This window comes from Paralichthys olivaceus, chromosome 2 (assembly GCF_024713975.1).
Source record: "Paralichthys olivaceus isolate ysfri-2021 chromosome 2, ASM2471397v2, whole genome shotgun sequence".
NCBI lineage: Eukaryota > Metazoa > Chordata > Actinopteri > Pleuronectiformes > Paralichthyidae > Paralichthys > Paralichthys olivaceus.
In genome coordinates this window covers 10,145,777-10,165,727 of record NC_091094.1, presented here as the reverse complement: position 1 = coordinate 10,165,727, position 19,951 = coordinate 10,145,777, and the positions used below count along the sequence as shown (strand labels likewise).

The window sequence follows — 19,951 nt, the reverse complement described above, 5'->3', positions numbered from 1 at the left end:
GTGAACTCCGCAGATAAAACTGTCTGCTGTCTTTTCACCCTCTCTCCCTCTTCTTTATTCAATAGCCTCCAAGTATCTTGACAACCTTGCCTGGTATTTTGGCAGCAGTCCCTTGAGTGTTGATGTCAGCTGAGAGAAGGAGAGGGAGGGAGGGATGGAGGGTGGGGGAGGCTGAAAGAGAGAGGGGAGGGGGAGGAGGAGTGAGCGGGCTATTCAAGGCACTTGTCCTCTGTCTCCCTGTGAGCATAGAGGAGGGGGGGAGGCGCACATGCACTAGGGAGAAACACACTCACACACATACTAGCGGCAGCCACATTTTCACAGCCTGCTCTCCAGACTGACAGCAGCAAACGGAGTGGAGAGCCAGCACGGCTGAGCGAGGGAGGACTGGAAACAAGGGAGAGGGAAGGAGGGAAAGGACACTCACGAGGGATTTGCCCCCTTATTTCTCCTTTGTGCTTCCTCTTGAGCTGAACTTTGCTTTGCTGAAGGACCTGCACCCAGCTATGGCAGCACTGGTGGGACATGGGAACACCGTCTCCCTCTCATCTTGCTCCTCTCATGGCTGGACTACCCTCCTCTGGCTGCTGTTGACCCTCACAAGCCAAGTGTGGGGCTTCAACCTGGATACGACCCACACTCTGCACAAGTTGGGAGACCACGGCACCTTCTTTGGTTTCTCTCTAGCACTCCACCAGCAGCTTACCCCTGAGCCTCAGAGCTGGTGAGTGGGGCGGATGTGGCATTGAGTGTGTGTCCTGTGTGATTTTTGACTTTTTGGGTTACACACTCATTTTAAATGTGTGAGATCATGTATCAGCACCTGCTCCTACACAAACAATTGAAAATGCTCCTAATAACATGAATTTTCACTGTAAAAGCTGGTTTTGTTTTAGCTGTGTGGCCACTACAGTCAGCATTTCTATGCTGCACCAATCCTTGGATCTGCCACAGTCATAACTCTGAGCTGGATGCAGGAGTTTTAGCATGTTTATGTGAGCCACGTACAGAGAGAGAGAGGGAGCAGCCTGAGCTCTGAGTTAATAGATGATGATTTACAGTAAGTGGATGAGAGAAGCTTTGCTGAATCAGCTGGAGGGGCAGTGATTTCTGTAAAAGGGAGAAAAAGATTGAGCAGCTCAGATCTGGTGCTGAAGATCCTCAGATGGAACGAAGAGAGAAAGGAGACTCTAAAGTGTCCCACAGTGTGTGTGTGTGTGTGTGTGTGTGTGTGTGTGTGTGTGTGTGTACATGTGTTGGCTGACTGAGGCATGTTTGTTTGCTTGTCCATGTGATTGTCCCCTGCTCTCTGATCTGCTCTTCGCCAACAGCTATTTTGATGTGTTTTTCAGTGTGACTGGAACAAGTCCTCCGGAAATTAGGAATAAATTATAACAATAAATCTGCTTGTAGATGTTTAGAAGTGTTAACTGTGGGGCTGAAAATAAGAGGTTGACCTTATTTTACCTCAAACGTTTGTAACTGATAGTGGAGGAAGGGATGGAGATATTTCTGACGATGTTCTACAGAAAATAATTCCGTAATTGGCCCACATCAATAACACATAGGCCTGTGTCGGCATCACACATGAGGCATAAACCCATTGCGTAGATACATACTGTTTATACATATGTATAATATTCTAACAAGTGATGGAAGAAATTGTCTGATCCTTTAACACATTCCATTACAATTAAATAGCAAAGTATCAAAAGTCCAGTCTATTGGACAGTAAAATGGCCCCAGTGAGTATTTTACTATAGATTATTACTTTGAATATGAATAATTAATAATAAAATTATCATTGTTATTGTATATAATTATGATATTTAATTATATTATTATGTAAAATCTGTAACGAGTAATCGTACTTGTGAAATAAGTGTTTGAAGTACAATATTTGCCTTGGAAATATGGAGCTGAATAAATAAAAAGTTACTTAAAATAGCTCAAAGTATGCAACACTGATGTGTGGTATAACTCAAAGCAAAATGGGAGTTCATTTACTAAAGGTCCCTGTTTTAGAGCTCCATATTTAACAGTCAGTTCCTCAGTTTAACAGCGGCTGCAGTCACCCTGTCGCCTGGTAAGACCGGGGGAGTGACATCAGCAGTCACACAGTCAGTCAGTGAGAGTCGTGTCACCGCTCTGAAACCTGCTGCTCGCCGTCCAGCAGTATTCCTGGAACTTATTTTAAAAACTGACCATGAGCTTTAAGTGCTGCAGCAGAGAAACAGCCCACACTGCATCAGAGGAGCTGATAGTGCCAGGGGATGGTCAATAAATGAGTCTAACCTGATGTGATGCACCTACTGGAAGAGAGTGGTGTGAATAATTCCACTTCCTGTATGTGGTGACATCACACCTGCTGCACGTGTACATCATTTGCTGTAGAAAGACTGAGGTCATGAGCCAATGTGCCCCCTGCCCAAGAAACATTTGACAACAAAATGATTGCATCGCCTGGATTCCTAACTTTTTATTAATTTCATTAACTGTAAACATTTCCGTTATTTTTAAATTCTTCTTCCCCAACTTTAAGGTTTTTGCTCTGTAAAAAATATAATCTCTCAGATAGTCTGATTTGCTTTTAAATGTAAAAGTAGAATGTGTTCTCAGTTGATAGAGGAACATTTAAGCTATAACTTACTTTTTGTTGATCTCGGAGCAGCAGTTACAAGTTTTAAACACATTCCAATAAATCATTACCTTTTAACAGGAATTGGCAAATTAGCATATGCTTTTATTTTATTAGTTATATCCAGCATCATCATGAAAGACGAAAGATGAATATAAGTACATTGAAGTTCAATATTCACCCTTTATTTTTGGTCTCCACCAGCAACTAAGGGACATTTCTGAATCTTTAGATGCTGAACGCTCCATTATGTTCACCAGCTATAGGTGATACCTGTGACTGGTGCTGAGAAGATAATAAACAGTTGATATTTAGTGCTTGTTCACTAAAACTGCTTCATGATGCATTAGCTGACGTTAGTCTAAAGCTTTCTAAAGCCGAGTGGAGCTGAAGGTGATGTTGAAAATCCTTTTCTAGATTCATCACCATAAACAAACCCCTTTCACATTGCCATAGTACTTTTCATATTTTCATTTGATACAAAAACATATTGATTAAAACTACTGCTAAGTTAAAGTTGTCAATGACTCTTTAGACAAATATGCTTTTTTTCATTTATTCATGTAGTTTAAAAGACATAAAAAATTAATGTAGTGAGTGTGAATATAATTATTTGAGATCATAAAACAACCACTAATAAACAATGTAAATTTGCAGGCCCCTCAAACCTCCGCATCCCTGGTAAGAATAGATGGAATATTTGGAGTTCAGAATATTTGGAGTTTCTGTTGTTACAGTTTCAGATAATGTATTATTCAGGTAGCAACAGAGCAATTATGTTTCCTGTCTGAATAATACATTTTCCATTAAGCATTATGATAGTACCCTCTCTGTGCTATTACAGCTCAGATCAGGGAGCTTATTTTCCAAGGTTGTCCCATTATCATCTCTGCTCATATCTGATATACTGTCATGAAACAGTTTGCCTGAAACCTACTGTAATTAGACGCTGTGGACTCATTTTCTCTTTGTGTCTCGGAGGTTTGTGTTACTGTCGCCTGTGGCCACACTGTGTCTCATTTATTGTGTCATGCCGCCGGATTCAAGGGTGAAAATGATATATGTGCTTTGATGTGCTGTCCTGTGCTTACTCACGATTGTATCACGCAGCCTTTTATTGTTAAAGTGCTCGTACAGATCAGCTTAGTCATACAGTCGCTCTTGTAGAGTTACACATCCTTTGGGTTTGAGGCTGATTTCTCAAGTGTGTACTAGAGCCTCTTAGAGGGAGAAAAATAGAGATTTCGAGAATAAAGTCATAACAATACATATGTCAGAATACCAGGGTTTCCTTGCTGATTAGTTCCGATTTTCTTTTCTTCTCCAAATATGGCTTTTTTTCTCCTTAAATTATGACTTTATTCTCATATTATTACAAACAACATTACAACTTTACTCTTGTAATATTACATCTCTATTCTTGAACTCTTTCTTGACTATGACCCTTATACTCTGTCATACTAAAGCCTCAGAGAACTTATGCTTATTTCTTCAAAGCAAAGCTGCACAAGGAAACGGAAAGTCAACTACACGAACAGATATGTCAGGTTTATGGAATGAGCGTCTTTGTTCAACTTTACAGTATCTACTCAGTTCAGATTGTGGTTGTTTCAATTCCATCCGTTTCCTTTTCAATGTGGTACCAAAGACCAAGGCAAAGGTCAACCCTCATGACACAATGATCTCATGATGATTGACGTCCTGTAAGGAGATCCCGCTCAGTGACATGTCAGGAGGAAGTAGGAGTATGCCACACACAGAGCCTTGATGTGGCATCTCAGACTTCTGCAAAATTTCTGTATTATCCGTGTGGTTGTTGTCGTCCTGAAGCTGAGGCCCCAAGCTGAACTTAGGGGGCTTCTTGTGCTACTGCTGATGCCAGACAGAGGATGAGATGAGAGGGTATTTGAGTCTGAGTTATGTGTGGGTCTGCTATTTGTACTGCTATGAGACGTGCTTCCACGAATAGTTTCATTGCCTGGTGAAGACAGGAAGCCCCCTGACCTTAATCCCTCTACTGCCAGTGTTCCTGAACACAGCTACTGCAGGTTTTGTTCTGTTCTGTTGTAGATCAGCCAGATAACCTGCAACAGGTAAATACTGGTGTATATATGATAACTATTGAAAAAGGAGAATAAGTTGTGATGGGAATGGACAAAGACTGTATATTACATTTTGACTTCAAAGTAGATTGTCCAAACTGTGTCATTCATTTGAACCAGACTCTGGTTTGTTTTCCTGCTTGGCATGTAGAGTTTGTACAGATCTGACCGCAGCAATCATACTTGGGTGTGGAAATCAAGCAGCTGCACTGAGACCCCTTTACAGTTAGTGGTTAGTCACAAACAAATGCTTGAGTGGTTTATTTGTGGGAGCAACGTGACCCAAACTCTATTTCAACCAAGTAAAAGGCATATTCTGCAAGTTTGAGCAAAAGGGCTCCTGTAGCCAGATGAATGTTGTTTACTGGGTTGACGAAATCAAATTGAAAAATCAAAGTTGGTTGAGAATGATATAATGTCTGACCTGGTATTCTTCATCATATTGGGTTGGATAGAACCTTTTTCAGGACCTGATGGGTCATTACCTTTAATGGTATTTGGTAACAATGGACAAATACCAGTTTGACAAAGTCATTTCAAGGTAATTCATTTAATATTTGTTTAAATATTTTAATCAGGACCAAAGATTGTTAGATTGATGCTTCAGTCCCTAGAACCACCCTGTTGTTCTGCCTGAAAACACTGAGACTCAGTATAATAGTACAGCAGGCTTTAATGTCCTACATCAACATACCACAGCCCCATGGTAGCGTGATAAAGCATGAAGCATTCTGCAGATATAAATGTATAGGTTAATGCCACAGGCCTGTAAATCATATCCACCAACATAGTCTTACAGGCTGGAAAACCTCCAGCTTTTCCATTTCCATGTCTTTTTTTAAATTGACCTCGTGATTTAATGTAAAGGTTCTGTATTAGAGTGCATCAACAAAGGTGGGGGAAGCCAGCTCTGTCACAAATCATCTGTTGTTGTTTTGTTTGTCTTGAGAGAAACCTAATGGACCGGTTCTCGTCTCTTTCTCTGAATATTTTTTTTCTCCGAAAAATGTATACATTTAAACAAGGATTTTTTTCTGTTTTGAGTCCAGCATGATAGTGTCACTAACAATATTGTCAGACTGTGATTTATCAGTGCGTCAGTAGACCTAGAACTGGCTGTGTTGCCTTGCTGTCACAGAGAAAGTGGAAAGTCTCAGGTTGCAACAAGGTTCATGTTTACTCTGGACCTGGTTTTTCTTTCTGAGCCAGAATAGTCTCACTGGTAGCAGGCTGCAGATAGCTGATATAAGCCCAGACATGAAGACTGCAGTTTGGTTTCACTGGCTGAGTAAGAATCCACCATAAGGTTTCTGAAGCTGAACAAATCCTCTTATTGAACTAGAGGCTTGATTAGCACAACTTAAAAACAAGAGTGGTGCATGGAAGTCATTTTTGGACGACCTCTCTGAAAGGTTACAGAGATTGAAGGTGAAGTCAAATGCAGAAGATAAGAAACACAGCAGTGCTCTTATTGACACTTTAAGTCAATTAGAGATAACATGTTTTTGTTTTGAAACAATAGTTACACATTATGGTTAATGTGCTGTCTTGGAGATGGATTAGAAGACAAACTCAATATCCTCTGGACACTACAGTGCCATTTTACATATGTACACATTATTGTGTTAAAATGGGACTCAGCATAACTGCATCTCACATTTATATCCCAAAGAAGAATGTCTCCTGATTAGCATTAAAATAGCTGAATAAAAACTGCCTTTTAAGCCCCCGGCTTAACAGTTGAGAATGAACCTTCCCCTTTTCTCCTCCCTAATTCAATTCATGACTCTCTCTCTCTCTCTCTTCTTTTTCAGTTTGTCCCACAGTAACTCTTGTTGCTAAGTCTCTCACGCCATTCATGTGAAAGCCTCGTAAATGTAGGAACTCACCCTGTCGCAGCGCTTGAGAAATCAGAAAGAGCAAAGGGTATATAGCATGGCCTTGACAGTCTAGTACACACACACACACACACACACACACACACACACACACACACACACACACACACACACACTTAATGCTCTTTACTACCTCCCACTTACTCTCTGTCTATTTAGCATTCTCCCATTCCTCCACTGCCTCGGTTTGGACAAAAGCTCGATGGGGAGCAGCGCTGCCTGGCCCCGAGCTTTCAGGAATATTACTCTGCGGACCACGTGTTCGCTGGAGTGAAAGGGACAATCTGCAGAGTCAGGGGGAAAAATGCAACTGAGACCTGATGGAGATGCTGAAAAGAAAATGCATAGTTTCGTATAGAAGAAGCAGGAGCTGATTCTGCATCCTCACTTCAGGAGATAAACACATGGGGTCATCTGAGAATGTCAAGATGTCGGCTGATGTTTCGTTGCGTTATCAGAGCAGCTAATCGTTATGTTTGGTGTGAATTGCTTGTGTTAGACCTGCTTGCTTTGCCTGTTGCTTGATAAAGTACCTGCTAATGCATTACCTTGACGTGACTATGAATATCATATGATCTGTGTGTGGGGGAGGGGGAGAGGGTCTGATGGGAACGGGAGCTGCAGGGATGAATAAATCATGGCAGGCCATCCCTTTGATTAAAGATCTGTGTGTGCGTGTGAGGGGGAGAATGTGTGTGTGTAAGTTTGCCCACGTGTGTGTGTTTGTGTGCATTTGAAGGCAGTCGGGCTGATAAAGATGCAGGTTAATCAATCAGTGGGTGGCAGCTTCACTGAGAACTGATACTGAACTGACATCAGAGATAAAAGCAGAAAGAAACAGGAAATTGCAAAGAATGTGGAGGCTTTTTGTTTATATTATTAAAAAAGATTTGTTGCTCAATTTTGTTGGATAATCTAAAATGGTCTAACTACTCCAAGACTCAAAAGCTGTATATATATATATATCTTTTGCAAGATTACTTTTTGACATTTTGCTGATGTTGGACAGAAGAGAGACAGGAAACATGAGCAGGGAGACTGAGGGGGTCCGGTGGCCATGAATCAAATTGTGGATGTTGTGGTTTTGTTGTGCATGTGAGCCCCTTTTATAATTTCCTCCATCAGTTATGGGCTGAATTAGCTCGACTGAATGTGAGATAATATTGTGTCAGTTTAATAAAAACCTTTCATTAATGTCCAGGGTCTTTTTGGAACAGACAAAAATACACCATGTGTTGTTAAATACATTATTTTGGAAGCTTTTTCATCTCAGTGAAGTCAATACAAGACGACATCAAGTAGACCCAGGAGAATTACCTTAGCTACAAGGGAACATAACTTTCAACCCTACAAATAATTATCTAAATTTTGTTGGGGGTGAGCCGCAGGGTTTTTTAAGCCACATGCATGTCAATATGACCTGAATGTTAAAGTGGAAATTAGCAGACGCTCACTTCAGGCTTAATTTGGAATTGGGTGAGAAATTATTCGCTGTCTCTGCTCTTTGTTCTCTCTCATTTTCTGAGATGTGGAAACCTGAAAAAATGGATGACGCACATGACCTTAACTGAACCATGTTGTAATTGCCTCTTTTAAAGAACGACAATAAGAACAGGACCGACAGAGCAACTGAAGGTGTAATATGAGAACTGAGTAAGTGTCTATACAGTCAAATCAATAGATGGATGAGTGGATAAGGGGGAAGGAGAAAAGGAGGAGATTAAAAGGAAGCAGGGGAGGGACGGTGTCAGGGCTGTGTCATCTTCACTTTGGACCTGAGGGCCAATCATTACCTCAGCTCTGCCTGGAAACAGCCATTCATGTATTGATCAGTAGTGGGGCAGGTGGTGAGCTCAGGGGTTGTTAAAGATGCATGTGAAGTGAGGATGGAGTTACCTTTGTCCTCTAATACACAGGAAAAAATGGAGTTTATACTTTCAACCTTCCTGAAATACACTTTTGCTGTTGGGCTGATGTTGAAAGAGGCTTAATACGGTAAATGTTTAAGTTTCATGAATGAAGACCAAAGTGCCCTCTGCGATGCCTGTTTAACAAATCGCTTTAGGAGGAAGCTGAGTCACATCCGTGGGCAGTGAACCTCAATATCCCAAAGGGGTTCTTGCAGGGACTGGCAGCTGTTTCTGTCTCTCTCTCACATTATTTGTGCATAACCAAACCTGTTTCTCCTCTCCTCTGAAGCAGGAGAGTTGAGATGTTACGAACAAGATGATTCAGAACTTGGTCACATCATTCTCACCTGCTGTTTTCTCATCAGCTCCACTGAAAGCAGAAGCTGGGGTCAGGTGTGAGCGGGGATTCTCTGGAACGGGCTCTTTAGCTTAGTTTTATGGGAGCGATTGTCTCAGTGGATGTTGTTGGACAGGCTGCAGTCAGTGAGTCTATCCATAGTTTACACAGTTGCTGCACAGCCTTCTGTTGTCTGGTGTGTATCCTCAAATGTGCATATTTGTGTGTATGTGTGTGTGTCTATAAATTCAGGTTATTTCCACACTCTGCACTTCTGTTAATGTCTGCATGCTTGCACATGTTGCATGTATGTGTGTGTAAGTGAGTCTGTGTGCAGGTCAGAGGTCACAGTCTTGCCTCAGGCAACAACAGAAGGCCTAGAGAGCCCCTGGCCCCCATGCTGATCCTGTAGCTCCACAAAGAGCTGCAGCCTCACACTGCTCTGAGCTGGAGAGATGTTAAAGGGTGTGAGCAGGCAGATTAGAAGGCATCCACTGAGATGGTTAGGAAATGAAATATTGGAAATATTTGGGGTGTGACTGGTTCATCCTTTCACAAACTTTAATGGTTTAAATATCTACGCCAGGAAAATTCCAAGGAAGGGTTTGGTTTTGAAAAAGTTTTTATCTGCTGTTTAAATTCCTCTTGAAGAGGAATGCTAAAAAGCTAATTTGGGTCTTTTACACATGGATGTGGATGCACCTTATGGATAACATCTAACTGTGTTTCCCACTTTTTTCTTTCCTTTAGATTTACTGAAACATGACTGAAATGTCTTAAGCTGCCTCCATGCATGCACTGATATCCAGTCATTTTCCTCAAATTTTCTTGAGGGCCTGAGTGGCATGTGACGATGCCACCAGGGTGTCACCACAACAGCCAGAGACAAACCAGTTACTTTTCAGCATATTCTTATGAAATCACAGACAAACACTAAACCTGCCAGCTAGTTTAGCCTGGGTGCAGCTGTGCCGCTCTGCTCTCAGGAAGTCTCTCCCCAGTGTGGCAGCTCAGTTGCAGCCTTTTAAATCAAGGAGATTTGATTGGGCAACTAGTCCCAGCTGTGCCAATCACCTCTCCGAGCCCCCTCCACAGACCGAGGGTGAGGACGCAAATGTCTGAGTCAGATGCTTCAGACAATTTCCTGAACTTCTCCTGCCAGCCCCAAAGTAAAATGTCCTGAACATGTCAGAGTGAACCCATATGAGAATACAGCAGGGAAACACCAGGAAGACTTAGAGTGAGTGAGTGAGTGATGATGATGTTTCTAACAATGACAGATGCAAATCTGGGAAAAACAAAACTAATGCAGCAAATATCTCAGGATGAAAAAGAGGCGCCATACAGACGCAGATAAACAAGGCTCAGAAGCTTTTGGTCATAAGGGCCGGTGTTTTTTTCAATGTGCTGAGTAAAAAGAAAATAATGTAAGTATAGCAGAGATTTCATGTGAAAGACAAAGTCCAGAAATGTCCGGAAAATTGTGTTTGGACATTTCCTGGAAAACGAGGAAAAGGCCTTTACTGAATATGCTTTTGCAGATTTATTGCGTGTATTATTTGAGTGTGTAGGTAACATTGAGTTTGTATTCCGCCATATGTTAGTGAACTTTTGAGAGGGAATGAGGTGATTTTTTAGTTTTACAGAAGTTGGGGAGTTGTGTCAATGCTTGAGGAGCATGTGATCCTGCAATGTAAAACATAAAAAACGGCCAAAATAGTATTTAACAAGCTGCGAGTGAAAGAGCATGGGGACGCCAGACTGAAGAATACTGGACTTAATCATGTTTTCAGGTTGTCAGTCATACATTAAAATGAGATAATCCTGGACTCTTACACATACGTACGTCTCTTTCTGGTATAATTCTGTGATATTCACAGAATTCATGCTGCTCTGAATTGTGTGATGTTCCTCTTAAATTCTATCACATTGTTTTCCAGTCGCTCTGTCACTTTTGCCGCGGCTGTATAAGCAGGGATGTGACTCCTATCAGAGTGGGGGGAGGAGTGAACGAAGATGGGATTGAGTGTGTCTGTTTGTAGGGGTTTGGTTGGATGGAGGGGGAGGGGTAGACAGGATTGTGGAAGGAGGGTGTTGGGGTCACTGCACACACCCCTGAATGAAAAAACACATGAGCGTGAGTGCAGTGTAATGAGGCTGCTGTGTGTTGTGTTTTGTCTGAATGAGGATGATGACTGAGGATGGGGTTATAAAACACTGTCAAACATGGTTTTCACAGTGTGCTGCCGTACACTGCTTTTGCTTCAGTGCTGACAATCATTCATCCGTCCATTATCAGCAGTCCTTTAACTGGACACAGTCTCAGCTGACATTGTGTGAGAGGTGGGGTTAACCCTGGGCACCATACAGTCTATTACATGACTCACAAATAAAGACAAACAACCATTCACACTCACATTCACACCTACACACAATTTGGAATCCTGCATGTTCGGACCGTGAGAAGAAAACAGAGACAAACCCACACGGGCACACGAAGAACATCCTCCTGTCACTTGTGACACTTGACATTGTTTTATTTACTTTCTTTTGGATATGCTTCCTGTTCTCTCCATCCATTCAACACTGTGATTACGAATGAAGGGATGGATTGCCATGGAATCATACATGCATGTTCCAAAGAGGATACATCCTATATTCCATTAATCCAAGCGGCTAACTTTTCCACGCTTCCACATCATCAAGTTAAAATTTAAATGTGTCAAGTAAATGGATTTCAAACCAAGTACCTGGAATATTAACATGTATGAGCATTGGCGTTCCAACATGCTAAACTTAAATGAAGGTGGTGGTGAATGCTGATGTTAAAACACCACTGCACCACCAGAGTGGCTGCAGACTCTGTTTTAATCAGTTCATCAGATTTCAGATGCAGACAGGCCCCAGGTGCCTTATCTATACCCCCCCACCACCACCACACACACACACACGTCTGGGTCCATGTGGGTATTTCACTAGTCTCTATCACTTTCACACTCAACACCCTGATATCTCCTCCAGGCTCAGTGTGCAGCAGCAGCAACAACATAGCTGCAACCACTCACATTACACAGACACATACACTCTCACACACATATACACACACACACAAACACACACAGACACACACAGACACAAGCACTTGTGTAACTCCATGTTAAATGTGGGTCTGCTGAAAGATGAGCTTGGCATGCAGTGGAAATCGTGATCATACTATCTGACTCAGTCATGAACAATGAAGTGAACTCAGAAGTGGGAAAGGGCAGATAAATGAAAGCATTGCTCAGCCATGACTTTTAATCTGTGTGAAATCTGGGACATATGCTCCAACTTTAGATAATGAATCACCTGAAGATTAACGTCTCATGAAGATTAACTGTAAAAATTGTATGTTGTTATTTTTATGGCTCTGTGGCAACAATAGCTGTGGCTGTAGAATTATGGTTTGTGTTTTCTGTTGGACTGCCTGTCCCTCCTTATGACTGTCCATCCGTCCACCAGTCCGTCCGTCTGCTGCTCTCAGACATGCACTGAACTCCAGATATTCTCTTGATATTATCCAGAGGGGCTGTATGTGAAAGTGCAAATGTCAGTTGCTCCAGACAGTCTCTGGAGTTTCTTCTGCCAGCCCCCAGTAGAAACTCAGGAAAATGCCCAAGTGAGCCCATGTGGGAATACAGCAGGATATTATCTGGAGATAATATCCACTGCAAGCTTTTGCTTTCAAGTAGCATCACCAGTGTCGATGTGCTGTAAACAAAAGACCTGACCTTCAAATTGGTGCACACTTTCACACACTTGTACTCAAGGATGAACGGATTTTAGTGTTCAATGTTCAAAGGTCACCGTGACCTCATGTCTGTCCCATTCTTGTGAAAACGTTATGTCAGGAACAGTTGGAGCTAAATTTTGTTACACGTTGGCCTGAACCAAGCATCAACTTAAATGTTCTCAAGACATTGCAGGCACACCAAACTGCAGGATGTATAAACTAATACAAGTAATTCTTTATAGAGTGTAGACCAAAAAAGACAGAGAGTTTAATGACATTAGCACACATCTGTCTCACCCTAGGTTAAGACTCACCTGATATGCCCTGATATGCATGTTCTCACCTACCATCACTTAAAAATGACGCTAACAAGAATAAATCTTTAGGCTATTTATCATTTATCATTTTTTATTTTACGCTAAGATGTTTTCTCGCTGAAGAATCCCCGGTTGGAGTCACACAGATGACCACAGATAACGCTTTGCTGCACAGACATGTTGGAAACCATCCCACTCTCTTCTCCAAATAGTGGTGGTGTAACAGCTTAACAGACCTCCCACCCTTACACCCCAGCACCTGTCTGTGTGTCTACATACGTGCGGGGTAAGGAGAGATATCATCGTAACTTCTAAACATAAACCAGAGGCCCCTGGAATGCTGAGCTGATCTAATCAGCCTTTTTTTAGTGATATGTTCTTCCTCTTAACCTTTTGTTTAATATGTTTACATTGGATTAACACTGTTTGGATGGATTTTTCATGTGGACCACCAGTGATGTGAAGTAGTCATTAGTTTTGGGTCACTGTTTTGGGTTGTCATTCAGTAAGTATAGGGAAATCGCTCCTGATACATGCATGACTGCACCTCAGCAGAGGAAGGAGTAGAACAGAAAAGAGCTGTGAGGCAGTCTTAGTGGTATCACAGTTGATTTGTGTATCTGTTATATCATGATTTACTGCTGTTGTTGGTTTGTAACTTAGAACAGTAGAGTCCTTGTTTATTTTCCCATCTCCCTCAACCTGTCAAGGTTTCCATGGTTGCTTCTCTGTGTGATTATGTGGCCTTATGAGGCAATGATAATGCTCAATGTCCCACAATGGTTGTGCATGGGAGTGACTGTCCAAGACAAGATGAAAAGTGGATGATGTTGTGGAACGTCATAGTGTTTAGTCATGCTAACAGTAGGATTACAGCTAGCATGAGCTCAGTTGTGACCTCAGCACTTGGGACGTTATTCCATGACTAACACTCTCACAAATAAATCACTAATCACTCTATAGTACAGTACATAGTGAGTTCGCCATTTTGTAGTAGTGTCCGAATGTTTAGTTTTAATACCCTTTATAGTGCACTCATTGTTTCTGATGGACACTAACCGAGCAATATATACCATCATGCACTGCACTCGTGGCGGAGAGACGAGAGGAGCGAGAGCAGCAGGACTATGTCATTACCGGAAAGCTTTTCTTTCTTTTCCGGCAGAGATCACTATGTAGTGCTCTGTATAGTTATCACCATATAGAGAAGTAGGGAATAGTGAATGAGGGTGATTTTGGACACAGCATAAGGTCACATTCAGACAGACATTTGCTCTTCATTAAAACAGAGCAGAAGGCTGGGTGGATGGGTGTGTTGTCTCATGTACCAGTGAGACAGTGGGATAAGTGCAGTTGCGGGAATGAGCCTGAATGTATGAGACTGGCCAATGCTAGCGTCTTGCCAGGTGACATCATGCTGTGATGCAGCAATTGGACTGAATCAACTCTTTCTGCCGAAGGAACAGGAGTCTGAACATTGTTTCAAACGTTGTTTGAACTCTCTATAATATGTTTGTATTTAGTCACAAACTAAGACAAATTATAACCTCTTATTTTATATTTGGTTATTTATTCCAAGGGTAAAAACAAAAGATATTTCCTTAACTCTACTGATGGATAATGTCTGTCAACAAACCAATAATGTTTTCATTCATGTTCAAACCAACATTTGACGTAAACATTTTGACCATGCAGCTGAAAAGTCAGTTGGGGACTTTTACATTTCAGTAAAGTAGATTTGTTAATTTCTTCAACAGCCTGACTGAAAACATAAAAAGATGATGACAGCATCTTACACAGGATTTACAAACCTCATTATCCCCTTGCTGGTATTTCCCTGTGAAACATTAGGAGCCTAGAGGTTGTAAATAGTATTGTGTCTACACCTGTTGCCTGTGTATCTAAAGTGATCCACTTACTGAACCAAAACCAGAGTGGAACCAATATTATAATGAGTTCTAGCAAACACCCAACCATCTCAAGTGTCCAGCACAAGAGTAAGAGGAGTGTCTTGGCTTCCACTCTGACACCACTCAGACGTCCATATCTCTGTTTTCCTTCTTGGTCTGTGCAGTGCTATCAGCTTGCTACCCTGTATTTATAGGCAAAAACACTTCACAACTACTGAGAGCTCTAATTTAAGTGTGTACATAACAAGGTAAAAACGAAAGAGGGAACTTTTAATACCGACGGTGCAGATAGTTGTGGCCACGACATGGAGCTGAGCATTTTCCTTGCCAAGGTCATTGTTTTAATTAAATCGAAGCTGTATTATAATTGCTGTTGTTGCAACAAATTTAGGATTGGTTCATTGTTTAAATCCACTCTTTCTCCATCTTTTTGTCCTCCCATCTTTACATCCTCTGCTCTGCCTGCTGTCACTCAGTTTCCCCATGTCTCGCTTCCATGCATACGGTAGTCTGTGCCACGGCTGACGGTGTTGGGTGGAATGTGGCTCAACGTTCAGTTTTTAAATAGCATCCTAGTCTGAATCAGCCGCTCCTAATAAGGCAGAGGGCAGTGACACTGGCCCCAGAATATCAGCAACCACCTCACTGGGCATAAAACTTTTCCTTCCCTTGATAGTAAGACATGGGAGCCAGAGACTCCACAATGCTGCTTTGAATCAATTTTGAGTCAAGATAACAGGACAGTTCGGCTGTAGGCGGCCTCAGCAGGATTCCAATTTGAGCTGCAGGTGTTTATACTTTCGGGAAACCGTTGCTTCAGTAAGTTCCGGAAATCCTTGGGTGAAAATTGCCCAAAGTCCCATGCGATACAACCATGAGTGTAATATCCTCTGTGAATAGGGTAACAAGGCGCCCTCACTTTGCAGAATTCAGTTGCTGTCCAGTGCATTGTGGTTGTTTCAGGGTAAAAGTTTCCTTGAACACTACAGTCACAATAAGAGAAGCATCAATAAACATGCTATTTGATGTCTCCAATTATGAACTGGCCCTCACACGATAATCTTCAGGAGTTTTGCTCCCTGTTACATAAAGGCTAGTTTACATTACTGATGAAAATGTATAGGGTTCTATAAAGCCTAAAATATAACTTTTTCATGTTTTATAATTCTATATTTGGAGTCATAGTTAAAAAAACAGAAAAGCTTTGTTCTCTATGCTGTTATAAAAGTATCCTTCATCCCCCAGAAACTGACGTGGAATCAAATTAACCATCTAATTATATGCAAAGATCTTTGACAGTGTTTCAACCAATGAAACTACACTTTTTGGGTAGAAGTCATGTCGTCCTCCTTTATTTACAATCTGTGGTGCAGACCTATGCAACATACCTCTGCAAGATCAAGCATGACACCATGTGATTAAATGATTAAATGAATTGTCACTGATGTTCTTTCAGGATCCTGGTGGGGGCGCCACAGGCAGCGGGGCTAGGTCCATTGCGGGGCAGTCGACCAGGAGCCTTGTTCAGGTGTCCGATCACACCAGAGGAGTATGACTGCGAGAGGGTGGATATTGATGGAGAAGGTGAGTAAAACTGAAATGTAAATGAATTCACAATACATATTCAGACACTATTTCAATTATTGATTATGTGTTAAAATTATTTTCTGAGTAAAAACACCAAAGCCGATCTTTGGGTTTTGTACTGTGGGTCCAAAAGTTATTTGAGAAAATTGTAGTTTGTAGTCAGGCGAGATTTTAAGCACTTACCCTTTGTCTTTTTATTTTCCCACTGAGACAATCCCTGAATTAAATGCACCTTCCTTCCTTTTGTTAAATCTAGAAGTAAGCCTTCAGGTTCACTGTGTGGCATGCTGTGCATGTTGTTATACATTTGAATTAAAGGGTTTCTAACTAATATTTGTGTTAAAATATATTATCTCTAAATCTTCACCAAGGCATTTTGCATGTGCATCACATGAAAGAACGTTTACCTTGAACTTGTCTAACTCATTACATAACAACATGCTATTTGCTTGTGTCGGCTCAGATTCTAATTAGTTTACAATATGGACCATGTTTGCTATTTCCTTCTGTGTTTTCCCTCAGTGAGTCTGGACAGAGAGAGCAAAGACAACCAGTGGCTGGGAGTGACTGTGAAAAGTCAGGGGATTGGAGGGAAGGTGGTGGTGAGTAAAGATCACATCATGTAAATTCATTAGTCAGGAAATCACAGAGAGTGATAATGTACTTTGTTGTTTTGCTGCTGATCCAGTCAGTCATGGACAAACATTCTCTTAGTTTCCATTAAATTAACCTTTATAACTTATTTTGTCAATGCTCTCTTAGAATTGTGAAAATAAATATATTGTGCTGTTGCCTGTCTCTTATCAGACCTGCGCTCACCTGTACGAGCTCAGGCAACGTGTGCGTCAACCTTCGGAGACTCGTGACCCCATTGGGCGCTGCTACGTCCTGAGTGAAGACCTGACGGAGCGAGATGACCTGGACGGAGGCGAGTGGAAGTTCTGCGAGGGTCGACCCCAGGGACACGAGCAGTTTGGTTTCTGTCAGCAGGGCCTATCCGTCAGCTTCACCCCAGACAACAACTTCATTCTCTTTGGTGCTCCAGGAACATACAACTGGAAAGGTAAGGTGTCTCGTTGGCTTGCAGAAGGGTGGATCATAGAAACAAAGCATTGCGAAGCATTACATTCCGTTAGAAAAATGTTTTTGCTTTTAATGCCTTTATGTGGCAGCAAAAACATATTACCAGCTTGTATTTCTTCGTCTCAATGTTTTGGTCCATTGGTCATTATACATTTGTTTTACGTTTTGTCCGAAATTGGCCACATTCAGCTGATTGAATGTGATATATATATATATATATATATATATATATATATATATGTTCGGAGTTTTCTCTGATTTATGACTAAATAATGAGACAATTATACTTATTTGGTTTCTTGTTAAGATTAAAAAGAGTTATATTGATATCAATGACATGTATATATGGTTAATATGAAGCTACATCCAGCAGCTGATTATCTTAGCATAGCATAAGACTGAAAAGTGGGGTAGAGGATTTGCCTGGTTCTGTCCAAATTCAGACAGATTGATCTAGCTGCACCTCTGAAGATTGCTAATTAACCTTTTGTATCATTGTTTAACCCATATAAAAAAAGGGACATTTCACTATTTCAGTTAATCAGCAGAAACACCAGAAATGTTCTGCTCCTGGTAAGAAAGTGAGTAAGAATATTACACAAAATATTCCTTTAAGCGTGAAGCTAAACCTTGAGTACTGTACCTTTTTATGGTTTTAGTTCTGTAAGAGTCAGCCCATGTAAACAATCTAATTAAAGCCATACTACTGACAGGACTGGGGGGAAAATGGATTCAGTAGCCAATCTAGTGATTGAACACTGGACCTATGCAGAGCAGCAGCATCCAGTTAATCAAAGAAAGTACTTAGATCAGTCATAAATAACTGGATTAAATTATATTGTCATAGTCTGCGACAGAAGATTAATGCTATGTTTTACTGTATATTTTCTTCTTCTGTATATACATACAATATGAAAACTGTGTAATAATGCACACGTGCATGTATATTTGAGGCAAAGAGCGTGAGTGTCTGAAGCTCTTCGTCCTCTGCCAAAGTTCTGTTGTTGCTTTCTTGTGTCCTCACCTATTTCCATTCCAGGCGAGATGCGCGTCCAGCTCCTAAACCAGACTATGCTTGACCTCGGTTTCTATGACGATGGACCCTACGAGGTGGCAGATCAGAAACAACTTAATGCTCAGCTCATCCCTGTGCCTTACCACAGTTACCTGGGTAGGATTTGCCCTCCCTGCTCACTGCTGCTAGCGCACAGGAGAGAAAGCGAGGGCCGGAGGAGGGGCGACACCAGGGCTCAGACTATACCCCAAACACAACGGACATAACCGCAGTGGCTACAGCAACAGTAGCAACTGCCACATTGCTTCTGACTAGTGGAGAGAAAACTTGATTTAGCGTCCCTGTAATTCCATTCTGAGTATTTCTGCTATGACTCATGAAGCCCTGTGTATGATTTTCTCATATGAATGTGGGCGGACACGTCAAATAAGTCCAAACTTATTGTGGCCTGACATGAATTCAAAAAACAAAACGATGATGTCACCCTCATGCCATCCACCGCCCTCTTCTAGCAATGAAGCATGGGAAAACATGTCAAAACTTAAGGTGGGTTGTGTCCAGTGTCAGGCTACAGTCTGAGCCATGAGTGTCATCTCTCTACTGGGTACCCAGTGGTTTCGAAGGGGAAAGAAAAACCCGCTGCGGCACCGCAAAGACAAAGCACCAATCAATCACAGCCTGTCTCACCTGCACCTCCCTTCTCCCCCTTTTTTCTCTCTTTTCACTCTTTTTTGTTCTCACCACCCCATCACTCCCTTCCCGCACTCTGTACCTCTCTCTGTCTTTCTATCCCTGTCTCGGGCCGTAGGGCTCTTGTTCATGGCTAGCCCTGTTGAAGATGCACTGCTGTACAAAACTCTGGAGCCCTCCAGCCGGCCCACGCCATTTGAGGACGTAGCTCATAATAGCTACTTAGGTTTGTAGGCGTGACGTGTTGTTTGGACCGGACTGGGCTTGTTGTGGAAGTAGTCCCACCCTCTTCTCTCGTCTTCGTCTTAATCCTTTCTACCTCGTGTCTATGTTTATAAAAGTTTAGTGTGTAAAACATGGGACAGTATCACCTTCACTGTTATAAAGAGACAATCATCCAAAACCGAAAATCCTTGTATAAATACTAAAAACCCTGGTTAATTTTATTTATTGTTTTTAGACTTTTTTTTGATTTTGTCTTTAAGAAGTGACTGAATTATTTAAGATGGTTGTCTCAGTTCATAGCAGAAGGTGTTTGTCTGTTCTGTCTGTAGATGTCTGTCATCTGTAGCGTGTCGAGTCAGTCTGCATGTGTGTCGGTTCGAAGCGTTCCAGGTGGCGGTGGTTTTCTTATCGGTTGTCGTCGTTTTACGAAAAAAAAGGTTCAACTAACAAACAAAGCTATGGGTGTT

At 41.7% G+C, this 19,951-nt stretch overlaps 1 protein-coding gene across 3 annotated transcripts in view; it reads left to right on the top strand.

Moving 5' to 3' along the window:
* Positions 1-242: 242 nt before the first annotated feature.
* The window catches only part of itga7 (integrin, alpha 7), a 34,149-nt gene continuing 14,440 nt past the window's right edge, over positions 243-19,951 (top strand). The window contains exons 1-5 of one of the 3 annotated variants that reach the window (XR_002203144.2): positions 243-724; positions 16,341-16,468; positions 16,994-17,073; positions 17,279-17,534; positions 18,594-18,725. Coding sequence is in view for 2 of the 3 variants with exons in the window: in XM_020096905.2 (XP_019952464.2) it covers positions 507-724; positions 16,341-16,468; positions 16,994-17,073; positions 17,279-17,534; positions 18,594-18,725 (814 nt within the window). In the remaining variant the exon portion in view is untranslated. Of the gene's footprint in view, positions 725-16,340; positions 16,469-16,993; positions 17,074-17,278; positions 17,535-18,593; positions 18,726-19,377; positions 19,486-19,951 lie in introns of all 3 variants that reach the window. The other 2 variants (XM_020096905.2, XM_020096906.2) reach the window with 2 other exon arrangements.